At 34.9% G+C, this 18576-nt stretch overlaps 1 protein-coding gene across 5 annotated transcripts in view; it reads right to left on the minus strand.

Annotated features, from left to right (window-relative positions):
- Positions 1 to 18576, minus strand: part of NAF1 (nuclear assembly factor 1 ribonucleoprotein) — a 57530-nt gene that overhangs the window by 20662 nt on the left and 18292 nt on the right. For 4 of the 5 annotated variants that reach the window (XR_010120592.1, XR_010120593.1, XR_010120591.1 and 1 more), the window contains exons 3-7: positions 18230 to 18323; positions 15626 to 15708; positions 10074 to 10234; positions 6783 to 6834; positions 2460 to 2562 (exon numbers count right to left, since the gene is read on the minus strand). Coding sequence is in view for 2 of the 5 variants with exons in the window: in XM_055276296.2 (XP_055132271.1) it covers positions 2460 to 2562; positions 6783 to 6834; positions 10074 to 10234; positions 15626 to 15708; positions 18230 to 18323 (493 nt within the window). In the remaining 3 variants the exon portion in view is untranslated. Of the gene's footprint in view, positions 1 to 2458; positions 2563 to 6782; positions 6835 to 10073; positions 10235 to 15625; positions 15709 to 18229; positions 18324 to 18576 lie in introns of all 5 variants that reach the window. The other variant, XM_055276298.2, reaches the window with a different exon arrangement.

The following is an 18576-nucleotide window of genomic DNA, read 5'->3' on the forward strand; positions in this document are numbered from 1 at the left end:
GTCCCAGCTCAAGCAATTCTCCTGCCTCAGCCTCACAAGTAGGAATGCACCACCATGCCCAGCTAATTTTTGGATTTTTAGTAGAGATGGGGTTTCACCATGTTGGCCAGGCTGGTCTTGAACTCCTGACCTCCTGATTTGCCTGCCTCGGCCTCCCAAAGTGCTGGGATTACAGGCATGAGCCACTGTGCTCAGCCAATAATGACTTTTTAGATAATGACTTCTTAGATAGGACATCAAAGGCATGACCCATGAAAGAAATAATCGATATGCTGAATTTCATTACACTTAAAAATTTCTGCTCCATGAAAGATACTGTCAGGAGAATGAAAGAAAAAAGCTCAGAAGTTCAAGGTTACAGTGAGCTATGATTGTACCACTGCATTCTAGCCTGGGCAACAGACCAAGAATATCTCAAAAAACAGACCAAAAAAAAAAAAAACCTCAGGAAGACATTTGTTGATGTAGAGAAGATTCTAAAATTTATACTGAAAGGTAAAGGACCTAGAATACCAATTATAATTTTGAAAAAGAGAAAGTAGGAGTTATCACTCTATGCAATTTCAAGACTAACTCACATTCTATACAAAATTTAACTCAAAAGGAATCACAGTGTACAATTTAAAACAGAAGACTACCAAACTTTTAGGGAAAAAATAGAAGAAAATCATTAGGATCTAAAGCTAAGCAGGAAGTTCTCAGATTCCATAAACAAAATCGATAAATTAGTTTTCCTCAAAACTAAAAACTTCAGTATTGCAAAGGCCCTCTTAAAAGAGGGAAAAGACTACATACTAGAACAAATCATGAACAAACCACATATCTGACAGAAAGCTAGTATCTAAAATATACAGTTTTAAATTCTCGTAACTCAACAGTAAAAATCCAGAAATACAATTTAAAAGTTGGCAAAAGATAATGAACTGACATATCACTGAAGATACAGATAGTAAATGAGCACATGGAAAGATGTTCAATGCCATTTGCCATTAGGAAAATGCAAATTAAAACCACAATTATATTAGCACTACAAACCTAGCAGAATGGCCAAAATTAAAAACAGTGATAACACCAAATGCTGGAGAAAATGCAAAGAAATTGTCACTCATATATTGCTGATAAAAATGTAAAATGGTACAGTCATGCTGAAATACAGTATGGTAGTTTCTTAGGAAACTAAACATGTAATGCAACTATTATACAACCAAGCAATTGTACTCTTGGGCATTTATTCTAGAAAAATGAAAATCTGTTTTCACAAAAAACCTGTATATAAATATTTATAGCTGCTTTATTCCTAATAACCCCAAAATGGAAACAGCCAGATGTCCTTCAATGGATGAATGGTTAGGTAATCTGGTAAATTCATGCCATGAAACATTACTCTGTAATGAAGAGGAACAAACTATGATTGATACATGCAATAATGTGGGTGGATACACAGATATTATGCTCAGTGGCAAAAGCCTTTCCCTAATCGTACTATGGTGTATAACTTCACTTATATAATTTTCTGGATATGACAAAATATATGAAAATGGAGAACAGATTAATGGTTGCCATGAGTGAAGGAGGGGCTGAGAGGTAAGGACGTGGCTGTGACTATAGAAAGGCAACCGGGTAGCTCTCTGGTGATGGAAATGTTGTATAGCTTCACTGTTTAACTGTCAATATCCTGGCTGGGACAGTGTTCCATATATAGTTATACAAGATGTTGCAACTGGGGGAAACTGAATAAAGGGCATACAGCACCTCTCCTATTATTTTTTATAACTGTATGTGAATCTACGATTATCTCAGAAAGTTTAATTTTTAAAAAAGGTAAAGGGATTGCATGTTTAAAAATAAGATACTGTGATTTAGGGGTTCATCAAGTACTTGATCATAAAATTCTTAAAATGGAAGCAAATAGGTATCTTAAGAAAAAAGTGGCCAGGCGCGGTGGCTCACGCTTGTAATCCCAGCACTGGGGGAGGCCGAGGCGGGCAGATCACGAGGTCAGGAGATCGAGACCACGGTGAAACCCCGTCTCTACTAAAAAGTACAAAAAAATTAGCGAGGCATGGTGGCGGGCGCCTGTAGTCCCAGCTACTCGGAGAGGCTGAGGCAGGAGAATGGTGTGAACCCGGGAGGCGGAGCTTGCAGCGAGCCGAGATCGCGCCACTGCACTCCAGCCTGGGTGAGAGAGCAAGACTCCGTCTCAAAAAAAAAAAATAAAGAAAAAAGTACTGACAAGCACGAGTAACACGGTTTAGTCTCTCTGTTACCCCAGGAAGCCATTTTTATTGCTTAAGCTCATAAAACTACCACACCTCCTGCTATGTAACGGCTCTAAATGTTAGCAGGATGCTAGGAGGTAAACAGAGAGAACCCAGATGTTTCCTTCAGTTTTATTATTGAAAAACTTACATAGATGTAAATGAAGATAAAGAACGACTGTATATATTGTATTCACTCACCTGGCTCATTAAATTCAGATTTGAGTTTTTTCCGGCCTTGAATCTGAGACTTCTTCCTCTGTTTGGCTTCTTTCTCTTTTTCATCATCACTAAAATCTAAGGCCTTGCAGAGAAAAGTATATAATAGGTTTATGTTACATGGATTTGCCAATTCAATAGTACATACTTGGAGGTGAAGCAAATAAGCCTATTATTAATCACTGACTTTAACAAAAGTTGCCTTTTTGATACTTAGTATTTTCTGTATCTGAATTAGACATGGTAGAAAAAGCATTTTTTGATAAATGCTTAATGACTCTTTAATTAACACAGGCCAGTAATCACCCTTCAGATATGAGTCTGACTTCCAGTTTAGACTTAAAATTCATCATAGTATCAGATGCAAAAGGGTGCCAAAGGTAAGAGTATCAAGGACTAAGCAAATTATATACATTATCAGAGCCAATAAAAAATAGAAGACAATGTTCCATAATTCATTCATTCAAAATACACACCCAAGCACTGTTCTAAACATTTCACAGGTTCATTCTTTACAGGTTTACCATCTTATTTTTTAAATATAATTTTAGGTATAGAGTAAGAGCTATAAATAAATAAGGCAAAATAAGGGTATACAAATCATGGGGAAGCTATTTAGATAGAACCATAGGCAAAGACTTTTGTGTGTGTGTGTGCAGTGGTGCAATCTCAGCTCACTGCAACCTCTGCCTCCCAAGTTCAAGCAATTCTCCTGCCTCAGCCTCCTGAGTAGCTGGGATTACAGGCGCATGCCACCACGCCCAGCTAATTTTTGTATTTTTAGTTTGAGGCCAGCCTGATCAACATGGCAAAGGCCTTCATAAGCAGATACGTGAATGATCCAACTCCTAAGAGGAAATTATTTAAAAACTAAAGGTGGTAAAACCCACATGTAACTAAGAATTAGGATTCATTGTTATAGTCCACCAAGAAAACCAAGATTTATGAGCTATATATATTATGACTGCCATGGTATCTATAGCTCAGGCATTTTATTATTCTACTAATGCCAGAAAACTTCTATTATGTTTCATACAAAAAACATATGAAAGCAGGCCCACTATGTATGGACGGATACACATTTAAAAAGAAGAAATAAAATGTGTATGAAAGTCTTTGTATGTAATTTTCAGTATGGCTTCACTGGAATACATTCTAGATCAAATCCTCCATGAACCAGGAATCCATACACTTCAGATTCTGAAACCTAATTTGAAAACATGAACTAATTGTATGCCTTCCAATGCACAATTTCTTATTACTGATGTTAATATAAGATTGGAAAACTCAGATTAAATCTGGTATCTGACAGACACTAGAAAGTATGGAGATCAGATAGAAGACTCCTTTTTCTGAGAAAACAGATTAAATGTACAATGAACGAGTGCTACAACTTAATGCTATGTTATTATAGTGCTGGATAAAGAGAAAAAAGGAAAAGGAAGACTTCTTGGTATGGATAACCCAACAGAAATACCTGAATGAGTTAGCTATGAAAATAAAGAGAATTTTCAGAAAATGGGAACAATACACACAGAGGCATGATAGAACATAGTATATACAAAAAGAAAAATGGTTCTGAAAGGCAAAGTGAAAGCTTCTTCTTCTTACATGGCAAAACCAGAAAAGATAAAATTGGAGAAGCTTATAAGGAACCTTATTGTGCCATTTTAAATAATTGAACATCTTAAGAGCAGGAGGGAGGAACTAAGGATTTTAATTGGGAATAGTTTATTTCAGAGAGATTACTCTGGTAGTATTTTGCTAACACTCCTAAACTCAAGAGAAAAATTCATGTTTCTTATATGCAAATTAATTTAAATTTCCATTCATTAAATACATTTATTCAACCATAAAGTATACGGTGGCATATTAAAAATGGCTATGAAGATGCGTATGATACAACCATAGGTAATTTTTAGGTCCTTTACACAGCCCAACATTTCACAGCACATAATTTCTCTTATTTTCCTTTATGCAAGTTTTCTATTTTCACATTGCATGATGTTTCTCTTTTTTCTCTTTTTAAGTTTAAACCTCACAAATTTCTAATTTTAATCTATGATCAATACCAGCCAATAATTCTAGACTACAAAGTTTCATCAACAAATATTACAAAATTAAATCCCAACATACTTAATGATCCAGTTCAAGCTACCTGGAAAAAACAAACACCATGAACTAGGTGAGATGTAATTTTGCAATTAACCTAGTCAAACCAATTTTACAAATAACTCGTATTGCTCTAATTGGTAACTTCAATGCTTAGGTCGGAAACAACAGGGATTCATTAGAATATCTGGATTTTGGCCGGGTGCGGTGGCTCACGCCTGAAATCTCAGCACTTTGAGAGGCATTGGGGGGTGGATTACTGGAGGTCAGGAGTACTAGACTAGCCTGGACAACATTGTGAAACCCCGTCTCTAATAAATATACAAAATTAGCTTGGTGTGGTGGCATGCGCCTGTAATCCCAGCTACTCGGGAGGCTGAGGCAGGAGAATCACTTGAACCTGGAGGTGGAGTTTGCGGCAAGCTGAGACTGCCACCGCATCGCAGCCTGGGCAAAAAAAGCAAAACTCCATCCCCCACCCAAAAAAAGAAAAAAAGAATATCTGGATTTTATAAGAAATATGTTTTGAGATGTTTATGAATCTCTAAACACTTTTAAAACATGTAATTCAAGTAATAAGATGCTCTAGATACTCTAAACTTAATTCAGAACATTAAGTGAATATTCAGAGCTTTAATTGAAATCTCATAAATACATAACATTAATTAGAAAACAATTCTATTTCAATTCAGAAACTAGGCAAGGATCATTCACTGGTTAAGTGATTCATACCTGTATAAAACCCTCTAAGTGGGCATAAACCTGATTCATACCTCAGTAAAATTAGAAACACAGATCACGATTTGATTGCTTTAAACATCTAAAATGACCAAAGTTAAATCCGTAAATATCAAAAATCTGTAATACTGGCTGGGCAAGGTGGCTCATGCCTATAATCCCAGCACTTTGGGGGGCCAAGGCAGGAAGACTGCTTGAGGCCAGGAGGATCACTTGAGGCCAAAAGCTTGAGACCAGCCAGGGCAACATAGTGAGACCCCCATGTCTATATTTGTTTAAAAAAACAAAAAAACAAAAAAAACTAATACTGAGAAAACTTCATAAGAACTGCTGAGCAAGTTTTAAAAACTCTCATGTATAATTTTTACTTATAAAAATATTTATATACATTTTTATTTTATACTGTATAAATACATGCTATTTTTAAGAAATGAATACATTCGTTGTTGTAATTTAAAAAAAAAAACCCTCAAGATAATCTGCTTAAACACTTTCACGGAATGTTAAACAAAGTAATCCTATTAAATCATTAACTTATTTACATATTATTCCTAAATTCACTTCACATCTCTAGGAAGACTAGATTATGAAGTCACCTTGGGGCATAAAACTATTGTTTTGCTGACATAGATACAAAAAGAAAACCAAGGTCTCTTTTTTTAGAAAGGTAGTTATATCGTAAAAAGCTGACAGGTAGGTAGCTTCCAATGATCTTGTGCTTCCAAATGATTTTGTACTTCCAAAAGAAGGGCAGCTTACTATTTTTTTTTTTTTTTGAGACGGAGTCTCGCTCTGTTGCCCAGGCTGGAGTGCAGTGGCGCAATCTCGGCTCACTGCAAGCTCCGCCTCCCGGGTTCAAGCCATTCTCCTGCCTCAGCCTCCCGAGTAGCTGGGACTACAGGCGCCCACCACCACGCCCGGCTAATTTTTTGTATTTTTAGTAGAGACGGGGTTTCACTGTGTTAGCCAGGATGGTCTCGATCTCCTGACCTCGTGATCCGCCCGCCTCGGCCTCCCAAAGTGCTGGGATTACAGGCGTGAGCCACCGTGCCCGGCCGGGCAGCTTACTATTAAAAGCACCATGTCTTCATGTCCCATATGGTGTATTTACTAAATTGAATTACATTTTTTAAAAATGACAGCCTGCCTTTATCAGACATCAACGAAGTTGACAAAAACAGCAAATTACAATGTAAATGACAAGGTGATAATTATTAAAATACAACTAAATGTCACTGAAAAAAGTTTTTTTCCTAAATGATCAATCAAAACCTTTCATTGAAAGGTATAAAATAGTCATCTAGGAGGGTAAGAGAATACATGTGCTACGACAAGAGAAGGCAGTATGGCTGCTAGCCAGTATTAATGACTTCCCTAACAGCAAGAATGATAAAATTTATAAGATTAAGTCCTGCCCTACTTTATAAAATGTTGCATAAAAAGACTTATACTTACCTCTGGTGGTGGTTCCTGATCATTCTTCCATGATGCATCTGATCCCTTATCCCTGAGTGGGGTGGGGATGGGAGTCAAAAAATTATTTATCACAATTCTATTAAGTGCTTGTAACTTAAAAGTACAGACAATAATAAAGTAAAGGACATGAGTTCAACCTTTAATTTTGCAATACACTTATGTGTCTTTAACCTTATTTCAAAAGATGTGGGAAGCTCCTAAGAAAAACACAAAAGTTGAGCAAATATAAATATTAGGATTAGGGAATTGGAATGAGAAGCCAAGGCTATGGTATGCAGTGGAAAGCAGACGGACAGCTCTTTTGATTTTTCTTTTCATATAATATTTGCAGTTTTCACAAAACTCAGTTTAAAAAAAATGCTTATTTCACGCCAACTGTAGACTGGAAGTTGTTCCATGTGCGAAGGACATAAAAATGACTATGAGGCATTCCCTTTTCAAAGATTTTACAGGTTTAATGGCAGAGACATCAATATGAATTATTTTCTCCTCAGTTTACCTGAGGAATGCCAGCAATCCTCTATGAGTAACCAAGGATTATTCCAACACTGATTCTAAAGCAGTGAGGGTCAAATAAAGGCTAACTATGAATAGTTTGAGGAAGAGGAAGAGAAGCTGCTTTAAAGATTCTGAAGGATGATATAATGACTGGCATATGTGAAATGTGTAATTGCAGCTGAAAATCAACAACTTTTGGTGGAGAGTTTTACGCTTTACATCCAACCAAAGTACAGATATCTATTATGAGCAGTATAATTTGTGAAAGCTCATTTTTAATCTTTTTAATTTTGTTAATTTCATAGTTTCAGGTACTATTTTGTTATTCCATTACATTAAAATATCACAAAGTAAAATACGACAAAGTATTAGGACTAGATGTCCTTATTGTTTTAAACTAGATCTCAAAAATAAATGAGATTCCCAGGAATTAAGGCCATTAAAATCAATGTACAGATGTCAGTTTGCTGGCACAACATGAAAGTTATTAAGTTTGTTTTAAATTTTTGATTCGGAACTTTGACATTATATATGAACCATTATCAATGACTTTTCCATCACTTAAAAAGAAAAAAAGCATTTCCTCAATTGTCATTTCACACATGGGCCTTAAATATAGCTCTGGTATTTCTTTCTGCATACATGACATCTCATGATCTGGACTGCTGTTAGCCTGGAATCACAAACATAAATGGGAAAAATTCCCCAACTAGTGCGTCTATTACAAAAAATCAAAATCTACTGAAGGAAAGATCAAGCAACGTTTCAAAAGGCACTTTTAACAAGACAGTAAGTACATGAGAAACTAAGATCAAAATAGCCTCACTAGAGAACAGTAAGCTGGAAAGGAGCTGAACTTCTCTACCTCAAAGACAAAGTACTCCACCGAGTTCCCATGACAGATGCCAAAATGAGGTCTAGAATACAACAGTTTTCCTGGGGGAGGGAGGTTTCTGCAATATAGGTCTAATTTCGCAATTCATTGATTTACTACTACTTCTTAATAGAAGAACTGCAAATCAAAATCAAAGACTGCGTCTATTATTTAAAATCTATTTTAAAACCATCTTCAGAAAACCTCTTCAAGTTTATCTGTTTTAAGCTAAAATACTCTGTTAAAAGGCTAAATATATGGCATATCCACAGCAGTATCTTTATATTCAAAGCAGGATGAAATGCTAAATATTTAAAGCATTTTAGAACTTTTTTTTGAGACGGAGTCTCGCTCTGTTGCCCAGGCTGGAGTGCAGTGGCGCAATCTAGGCTCACTGCAAGCTCTGCCTCCCGGGTTCACGCCATTCTCCTGCTTCAGCCTCTCCGAGTAGCTGGGACTACAGGCGCCCGCCACCACGCCCGGCTACTTTTTTTGTATTTTTAGTAGAGATGGGGTTTCACCGTGGTCTTGATCTCCTGACCTCGTGATACACCCACCTCGGCCTCCCAAAGTGCTGGGATTACAAGCGTGAGCCACCGCGCCCAGCCTAGAACATATTAATATCTTGAAGACTTTATGTGTATTTAATTCATCTTTCTTGTCAGTGTTATTTAGGAAAATAACCTTATGCAATCTGAAGAATAACTTAGGCAAAATATTCCTCCAGATCTTTATGTAGTTCTTAAACATGAGTTAAATCAATTATCAGGATCAAAATTTTCATCTCTGAAATAAATGAAATTTGGTGACTTGAGACTTAATATATAAGTGGTATAAGTAATCTTCTTATGCCATGCAACTGGGGTTGGTACCTTTGACATAATACCAAAGTTATTCAGTGACCAAAGTTCCTTTGTCTTCCTGCAAAAACATCTATAAAAATGTATCGCCTAGGTTTTAAGTTTCCAATAAAAGAAGAGCTAGAACTAAAAGGAACTTCTGTGTCAAACTGAGTACAAAGTCTTTCTGGATTTAACCTTCCCCCAATCTTTGGCAGTCTTTTCTTCCACTCCCAATTTGAAAATATTTTTAGTGGCTCATATTCATTATATCATTCGAAAGCATTCAAGTTACTTTTATTAAAAAAAAATCTACTATTCATATGCTATTTGCTGATATAAAAAATTAAATAACATAACTATAACAAGTTCAACTGATACAAACAGCTCTACAACTAACAGCTGGCAACAGCTAACATTTGAAAAATATTCAACCAATGGGAGCACAAATATAAAAAAATATTGCTGGTCACATGCCACAGAAATCACTTAGCATTATTTATAGACAAAATGGAGAGCACTGGTTTGTTGGTTAGGTCAACTCCACACACCATGACTTTCTACACAATTTTTCAGGGACACGTGTTAGTTGTCTCTTCTACAAACTTACAATTTATAAGCAAAATAAAGAGGTATACTCATTTTTTTTCTCTTGATAACTATTAAGTTTTATTGAAGAGCAAGGCCCCTAAATAGAATCCAAAGAGAATTTTACTTAACTGAAAAAAGTTATTAAGAAATGATAATATCAGTACTAATACTAAAACAGCAAGTACATTAAAGAAAGTATATAATGAAAAAAACACTGAACTAGAATCAGAAAGTGTACATGGCTCAAATGTGCTCTTAATAACTGATCATCTCATTTTTTGTGAAAGATATGAATTCTACGTACAAAATCTGAAAATAAATTGTAGGCTTCAAAGATATTATTAGTAAGATAAATGAACTCTTTGCAAGACAGACACAATATAACTATAAGAAATTACATCATTGAGAATTATTCTTAAAATATAAACATTAGGTAAGTGAAGAACAACATGCCAGTAAAGTACTTACTGTTTAAGTTTTTCTGTGAATATATACTGGGTGAAATCTTTCATTGATGGAGCAAAATACATAGTCTCCTTTATTTTAATACCTTTACTCTCAATGTGATCTGAAGAATTAAACCGTAACACATAAAATGGATGTGCAACAGGTCCAAATATCTCAAATATCTGTAATAGAAACATAAAGGCCTCTTTTAACATGTAAAATATTTGAAAAGTTAGCAGTGTTTTCTTTTAAAAATCCCACTGATAATTGCCAGAACAAAGTAATTTTGTCAGTGTTAGGGCAATAAAGTAATTTTTTAAGTTATATTTATGTCATTTTTACATACTCAGTCTTCATATATTGATTAAAATGCACTTGCTCATTCCAGATTTCCCTTCTATGAATGTGAAACAACAGTAACAAGTTTGTTCCTCACCAAATTCAAATCATTTTGGTCATACCAACTAGATGCAAATTATGATTTTTTTAAATTATTCTCATTTAAGTTGTAAGGTACAAAGAAAAGGATTATAATTGGTAACTTTTGAGAAATAACATACTGTATACATTTGGAATCATCAGATGGGAAATATAAAAGCAAGCTTCTGACTTCAATAGGTGTTAAATCACTTTTGCTGTTTCTATAGTTAGGAATTTTGTAAAATTAAAGACTTTTTCTAATTTAACAAATGATAAAGTAGAAGTTATTTATGTTTAAAAAACACAAAGATGGTGCAGCCTTTAACATTTAACTAAAAGAACTGCTTTTAGCAGAACCACATATTTTACTTCTGAAAACGTTTTAAGAATAATGAAAGGAAACTTGTTGGTTTCAAATTGTATTTTCTTCTCAAATTATGTGAATTAAAAAATATATTTTCTGGCTGGGCGTGGTGGCTCACGCCTGTAATCCCAGCACTTTAGGAGGTGAGGCAGGCGGATCACCTGAGGTCAGGGGTTCAAGACCAGCCTGGCCAACATAGTGAAACTCTGTCTCTACTAAAAATACAAAAATTAGCCGGGCGTGGTGGCAGGCACCTGTAATCCCAGCCACTCAGGGGGCTGAGGCAAGAGAATCGCTTCAACCCAGGAGGCAGAGGTTGCAGTGAACCGAGATTGCGCCATCGCACTACAGCCTGGGGAACAAAAGTGAGATAGTATATGTATATTACAGAGATAAGACCATGACCAATGCCAGTATAGATTTTTCCAGTCTTTTTTCTATAATACGTTATTTTTTTCTTTAAGACCATACTGTAGTTTTGTACACTGTCTCCTTTTAAAAACCTAAAGTTGTTCCATGTTATATTCTTTGTAAGTATAATTTTAGCAATCACAAAACACCCCTTTACAGACTCAGGACAACTTATTTAACTTCTTTCTTATTGCAAGACATTTAGACAGCTTCCAATTTGTTCAACATAATACATGATGCCATGATAAACATCTTATATATAAATCTCTATACTTCAGATTTCCTAAAAATTGATCTGTAAGGAGTGGAGGTATTGAAGCTGAAAGTATGATAATTAACACTAAGGCATAAAAGTTTTAATGGAAATTACTAAACAGCTTTCTAAATAGCTTGGACCAATTTATACCAACTGCATTGAACATGGCTGTCTTATCACATCCTCAGTTCTTGATTTTTAATAGTAAATGCTCTTCACATTTTATGATCTTTAGTACAGCACTGAATCTTTCATTAGTTTTCACTAAGGCGTAAAACAGCTCACCTATCAGGGCACCACCATTTTGAAGATATGTGTACTCTAAAAAGAAGTAGTGACATTAAAAACTACTAAAATGCCAGTGTATTATGAAATAACGATAATAGCATCGCAAATTTAAAGCTTTAAAAAAGCGTAAAAGCAAAAAACTTTAAGAAAATAGCAAGACATTTGCTTTGAAAAGGTTTAGATAAATCCAGTAGACCTCGTCCAGTAAGAACTGTGAAGGACAGAAGAGGTGCACTCAGCACCACTCTTACTGGCCTACATGACATATATTATTGTAGTCTTACTTTCACTTAAAATTGTCTTAAAAACAATTAACAATTTTAATTCTCTCAAATATAGGCAAACCCAATTCTTCATTTGGGTAGAGATTAAAAAAATACCTTTTAAGTTTCCTGTGTATCCATTAACACAAGGTAAAATAATCATTGTTTGCAACCTGGTACACACACTGCTTCAAAGGGATTCGTTTCCTAGATAGCATGAATCCATTTCCTAAGTGTGAAAAATGATTTCAATGGAAAAATTCCCTCCAAACTTCAGGTCTGTGCAGTATGGTTGGAACTAAAATATAAGTGACATTCAAAATTCTTGGACAAAAGCAAAGCATAATATTTTAGTTGACTGTTCCTAGGTTCTGAAGTGTTTATGAGCCACAACTATAATAAAATCATTATAAAGTTTTAAGACAACATCACACGCAGTAGATAACAGAAAGCCATACAATAGACAGTATGTGGCATGAGCCAATACTAATAGGTATGTTACAGGAAAACCTGACCAAGATCACATAAGCAATTTAGCTAATCCAGAGTAGAAAAGAGGAATTTAACAATATTTTAAATAACCATTAGCCTCTGAGTATAGAGTTTAGATTGACTAATACCTGAGAGCTAAACTGTAAAGAGCAACTTAAGACACAGCAAGGCTCAGGCCAGCCCACTTCTCCTCATACAGCTCCATAGGAGGCACCCACATCCCTTCTTGGTCATTCCACCCAACTTAGGGGATTTTGTAACTTCCATACTACCTGATTCAAGATAAAAGCAAAGGAAGTAATAGATTGTAAGGAGAGTATAAGAAACTGAATTTGGAAAAGTAGCAGCTGAGATCTTTACTATGAGGTGGGCAAGCAGCTTTCTTTATATCTTTAAAAATAGTATATATTCTGTAGGTGTTCATATAAAAATTTAATCCAACTGATGCTTTATACTTGCCTTGTCATTGAGAAGTGGTTTTCTAGGTATCCTTTCACTTCGCTCTAGCTGATAATACTCACCATTTTTAACTCAAAGGCATTATATTTTTGCTACAGGATCTCCAAGGATTCCTATCGCACATAGAGGTTAACACACACCGTAACAACATGGTACAGCTATAATGTAAGGTCTGCTGGGAAAAATAACTGACAAGCAGAGAAGATATAGAGTGCATGCAGTTCCCCAAATTCCATTCCAGCATAGGCTGGGCTCAAATGTTCTGTGAGCACCATCGCAAAAGTTTCAGCGGTGTGGAAGGCCTGTTTGAGCCAGCAGGCTGGACGTGCACAGACAATACTGCAAAAGGGAGAATGAGCTGTACTCTCTTTCCCCTCTCCACACACATACCATGTCACAAACTTTGCGTTATCTAGAGAGGGCTAGGTAACTCCCAGTTTTTCTATTATCTAGGAGGGGACTAGGCAAATCCCAGTTTCTCTAAGTAACAATAAATACATTAAGGAATCTCCAGGCCTAGGAACAATGCTGGCAGGCTGTGCCTGTCTGTGAAGGGCCAAGATCTGCATGCTGCCACCTGGGAACAGCCTTCAAACAATGTCTCTCCAGGTGAGCCAGCTTTGGGATAACTGCCAAAGGAGAAAGGAAATGAGGAAATGAACCTTTACAACTATTCAACATTGTCTTTTATCAATCACTGTGTGCTTTTTTTCAATTCCCATTAACAAAAATGAAGAAAATACAGACGAAAAGAGTATTCTAATCTATTAGGTAAACCGATCATTTCAATCACCGTGTGTATTACTGTATCACAAGTTACCTTGAAATATGTCATGAGAACTGAGGGGGTGGGGAACAACACTCCATCAATATAATACAGAGTCCTCTAGAAAATCATCATATCCTACCAAACAAGACAGTAATATAATTGTTTAAAAAGGAATCAGTAAAAATCTCCTACCCACTGATATATGAGAAGTAAACAGATTTCACTAGTTAGCAAGAGAACTAGCAATTCTTAGGATTAAAGGGCAAAGGTAAGAATAAAAATCTGAGACTGTCCTCCCTTAATCAGTGGGGAAGGCAAAGGGAGGTGGAAGGGAAAAGAACCTGGGTTGTAATCTCATCCATTTCAGCTTTGTGACTTTGTAGCAACGTTTCTCAAGTTTTAAAATAGAGGTAATTCTACTTCCTTGCAGGGTTTCAGTGAACTTAAAAAGATAACATAAATATGACTGTAGCTGATTACTATTGTGTTACTGAAGAAAAGAGGGAAAAGATGTTCGATGGCTTGCTACTGAAGGTAAAACTAATTTAGTATTTAGATAAGACATGCTAATAATCTAAAAGGTACTCAGCTTCATATTCTGGTTATTGGTTTGTTTAACAAATACTTTCTAATCTCTACTCCCACTACTATTTTGGGGAATCATTTCAAGGCACTTACATTTATAATCAAGTATTTTTGAAAGACTTGTCACAAAGTCTTTCAAAAGCATTTTTAAAGCATTCTATGTAAAATTTAGAAATAGATTTAATTTTTGCCAAGTCTTATGCCATATAACTAAAGTTAGAGGTGTAAATGTTATATTTTATCTGACTCCTTTCAAAGCTAAATGACAGCTGAATATTAATATTAGTCACATTTACAGGTCTATAAATTCAAATGTAGTGGGAAATACAAAAAAAGGTCTGTTTAGAGGTTTTAATTTAGCAAAGTGTTGAGTATTTTCAGATTAAAATTGTCTAAGTTAGGTACTAAGAAAAAAAGACAACTGTCATGAAAATCACAAATAGCTCCTTTCTTATTTGCTTGTATTCAACTCAATACACATTTACTTGGCACAAATAATTTACAAAGAACTGTACTAGGTACAACGGGGAATATCAAGGTGAATAAAACTGTCCCTATTGCCAAGAAATAAATACTTAGTATTTATATTCTTGATTTTAGAATGTTTTATGCCTTCTGCCGATCAGTCAGAATTGCCTACTTGCTGGGTAAAGTGTATGGTTTTCTATATTAAGGTGGACATGCAGGGTTGTTCCATTAGAAAGATGTTAAAAGGGACCAAATCTTATAGTAATTACTCGAATGCACATATTTGTAATAACCCAGGATGTGCTTACAGTGACAATTCACTGCTGTCAGTGAAATATTTTTCCACTTGGAAAAGATTCCACACCGAGCTTCCACCTGAGGAAGTCAAAGTCTGAAAAGTCTGAGAGCCAATATTCAAAGGAGCTAACAAGACAAAAATGCTTAAGAGCTACTATACTATGGGAAGTCGTCTTCACTCAGCTGAGTATCTGGAGGGTAGGAAACGATGTGTTACGCATTACGCGGACTCACTGCCTAGCAAGTTATCTGATAAACACTAGGGAAGAATTCTATACATGTGTATTTAATAACTCATGCGGCAAAGAGTAATAATCAGTATTAAACCAATTTATAGACAGACATGAAGTACTGAAGGAAATCAAGAATGTACTGAAATTAGAGAGCTCTAGATTGTCCATCAATTAAAATAAATAAACTCTTCTGAGAACTAATGGGGAAAGTCAGAAAAAAACAATAAATAAATAGAATAATTTGTAAGATTTGAAATGTTTTACGAACCTTTCCTGCTGCTTGTCGATCACTTTTAAAAATTACAGTCTCCTCATTAACTGGAGGTAGGTTAGTCATAGATTCAATTATTACTGAAAAATAAAATAGATTACTTCAAGATTTACTTATAAGAGAATGTAAAATTTTAATGAAAATCTAAGCTTTAATTCCAACATAATTTAAAATAAAATTGAAGGTGGGATTATTACCTCATTAACCATTTTCTCTTCAGTAAACAAAGTCTACTTATTACCAAATAGCACTGGGAAATGTTTTATACCTATTTTTAATACAAAAAGCTATAATTCTAAGGGAAAAAAATTAAAATGCAAACCCCACAGAAAATCTGAATCATCAAGAGTCAACAAATTCAAGCTATGTACATATTCTCAAGTAATTTTTACCAAAAATAGTGTAATCACATTTAGTTGTAAAACTTTTAGAAGAAATTAGTGTTCTTTCTCACTCTTAAAAATTCTTTTCTACAAAGCACTGTTTAGTTACTGGTATATGAAAAAGTTAAATAAAAGGCTTCACGAAAGCATCTTCCTATGAACAGAAGTCAAAGTGCTAGAGCTCACAGTAATTTTTATCATTACATGAAAATTCCCTCCTCAAAACACAAAAGCATAATCTCCAAATCTCCAGTTCTTTTAAATGACACAAATGTTAAAGAACTGATCCATCATAACAAAGAGAAAACACATACACACACAAACACACTCTCAATAAATTTTTAGAAAATCAGAGCCACAAGTAAGAACACTTTGTTACATTACATAGATAATACCATGTCCACTAAGGGAATAAAATATATTACCTCAGATTATTAAAATTAATTCAAACAATTTCTTTTGTATCTCAATTAATTTTAACAGTGGGTACTTCAGGCTGGGCACGGTGGCTCATGCCTGCAGCACTTTGGGAGGCTGACGAGGAAGGATGGCTTGAGCCCAGGAGTTTGAGACCAGCCTGGGCAACATAGCAAGACCTCGTCTCTATTAAAAAAAGTTAGTACTTCTGAATTCCAAATATACACATAAGCAACAGATCATGGGGCAACATGTTTTGAGTTAAATCTGCAACAGTAGCATGTGCTGATTTTGACCCATTTACTCTTTATTCCCATTAGGTTGAGAATTTTTTTAGTCTCTGTTAGTCAAAATAGTATTGTTAAAAATGCAAAAATGACATGCATTATTCCATGTATGTCAGAGAGTTTACATTTATTTTTTTGAGGATCAACATTATGACCTAAAATTTTTCTGTATACGTCAAGTCTAATAAATGTTTAAATCATACTACATAATCCAGAAATTAGTTGCCTGTTTGATTTATCTATATTATTAAATACCATAAGATAACTCTAAAACTAGTAAATGTAATGATTCCAGAATGATGGAAAGAATTTTAATTATTATTTTTGAAAAGAAAGTTCATTTTAATCTACATTTTTATTAATAAACTGAAAAAGTACAAAATTATGTAAGTATTAATTTTTTCAAATATCAATACAGACACTGTTAGAAAAAAAGTCAAAAGAAAAAGGTCCTATTTCTACCACTGACTCACTATACAGCTGGTCCTAAGAGCAACTGACTTGAATTTTTCTGTTTCCTTAGGTCCTGTGGAGGCTGGTGGGCAATCTGGGTCCTCTTCACAGTTCCAAAATCCTATTATTTTGTCAGTGCTGAGTTCTATTCTCCGGCATATCCTACTATGAGTTAATAGTACCTACATTAACAAGAATCTCACATAACCTCACATGTTGGGGCTAAAGAAATCTAAAATATTAAGTTCTCTTATAACTCAGCAACTTCATATTTCATGCCATTAATAACAGTATTAAATCACAAAACTTTCTCACGTGTTTTTAAGACAAAATCAAAGGTGGTGAGCAGAATGGCTCCCCCAGAGATATCCACACTCTAATACCTGAATCTGTAAATTACATTTTTAAGAGCCTTTGCAGATGTGATTAAAGTTAAGGACCATGAGATAGGGGAGATTATCCTGGATTATGCGGTAAACTCAATCTAAAAAGTCTTTAAAAGCAGAGAACCTTTCCACATGTAGTCGGAGTGAGGTGAGATAATGGAAGAAGGCTCAGAGACAGACGTTACATTACTGGCCTTCAGGAAGTAGAAAGAGAGCCAAAAGTCAAGGAATGTGGGCAGGCTCTAGAACCCAGAAAGAGCAAGGAAATAAGATTCTCCCCTAGTACCTACAGAAGATAACTCAGCCCTGTTAACACCTTTCATTTTAAGCCCACTAAGACCCACATGAGAACTGTGTGATAAAATTGTGCTGCTGTTGTAAGTCACTAAGTTTGCAGTAATTTGGTATAGCAACATTAGAAAACTAATAAACCAAATCAAAGGAAATTCCGGAGGAAGTATGTCAGTAAAAGCAGACATTTAAATTTCTATAAAGAAACTGTACTTATATATATATAATTTTAGTATACGAAAACTGAATTTTATCCCTTCAAACTTAATGACTATAAAGTGTTAACTACGCATGTCAAAGAAAATTTACTAGTCATAAAAGTCACTGATTCAATTATTAGTGTGTGTTTGGATATAATTTTTATTAATAAAATTCTTAACATACCTAGTTGTTCAATAATACTTGAAACCATCCCAAGAGGTTTTAACTCAATATCTTCAGGCAGAATAATAGTGAGTTCTTCAACAGAAGGCAGTTCCTATAATTTAAGACAAAACAAAACAAAACATTAAACTTCCTCCAGCTTCAACAACTTAAAAAAAATAAATTTTCCATTTAAAGTGCTACACATCTCTGAAAATGTAACATTAAGTGCTTAGAGCATCTCTTTAATGTTATCCTTTTAGTGGTTGCAAAGACTTGTGATAGCACTTATCTCCCTCCAATATTTCTCCACCTAAGTGACTCAACAGGTCTCAAGTATACACGCCAAATTCAGTTACACTAAGAAC

This window comes from Symphalangus syndactylus, chromosome 4 (genome assembly GCF_028878055.3).
Source record: "Symphalangus syndactylus isolate Jambi chromosome 4, NHGRI_mSymSyn1-v2.1_pri, whole genome shotgun sequence".
In the NCBI taxonomy this organism is placed as follows: Eukaryota; Metazoa; Chordata; class Mammalia; order Primates; family Hylobatidae; genus Symphalangus; species Symphalangus syndactylus.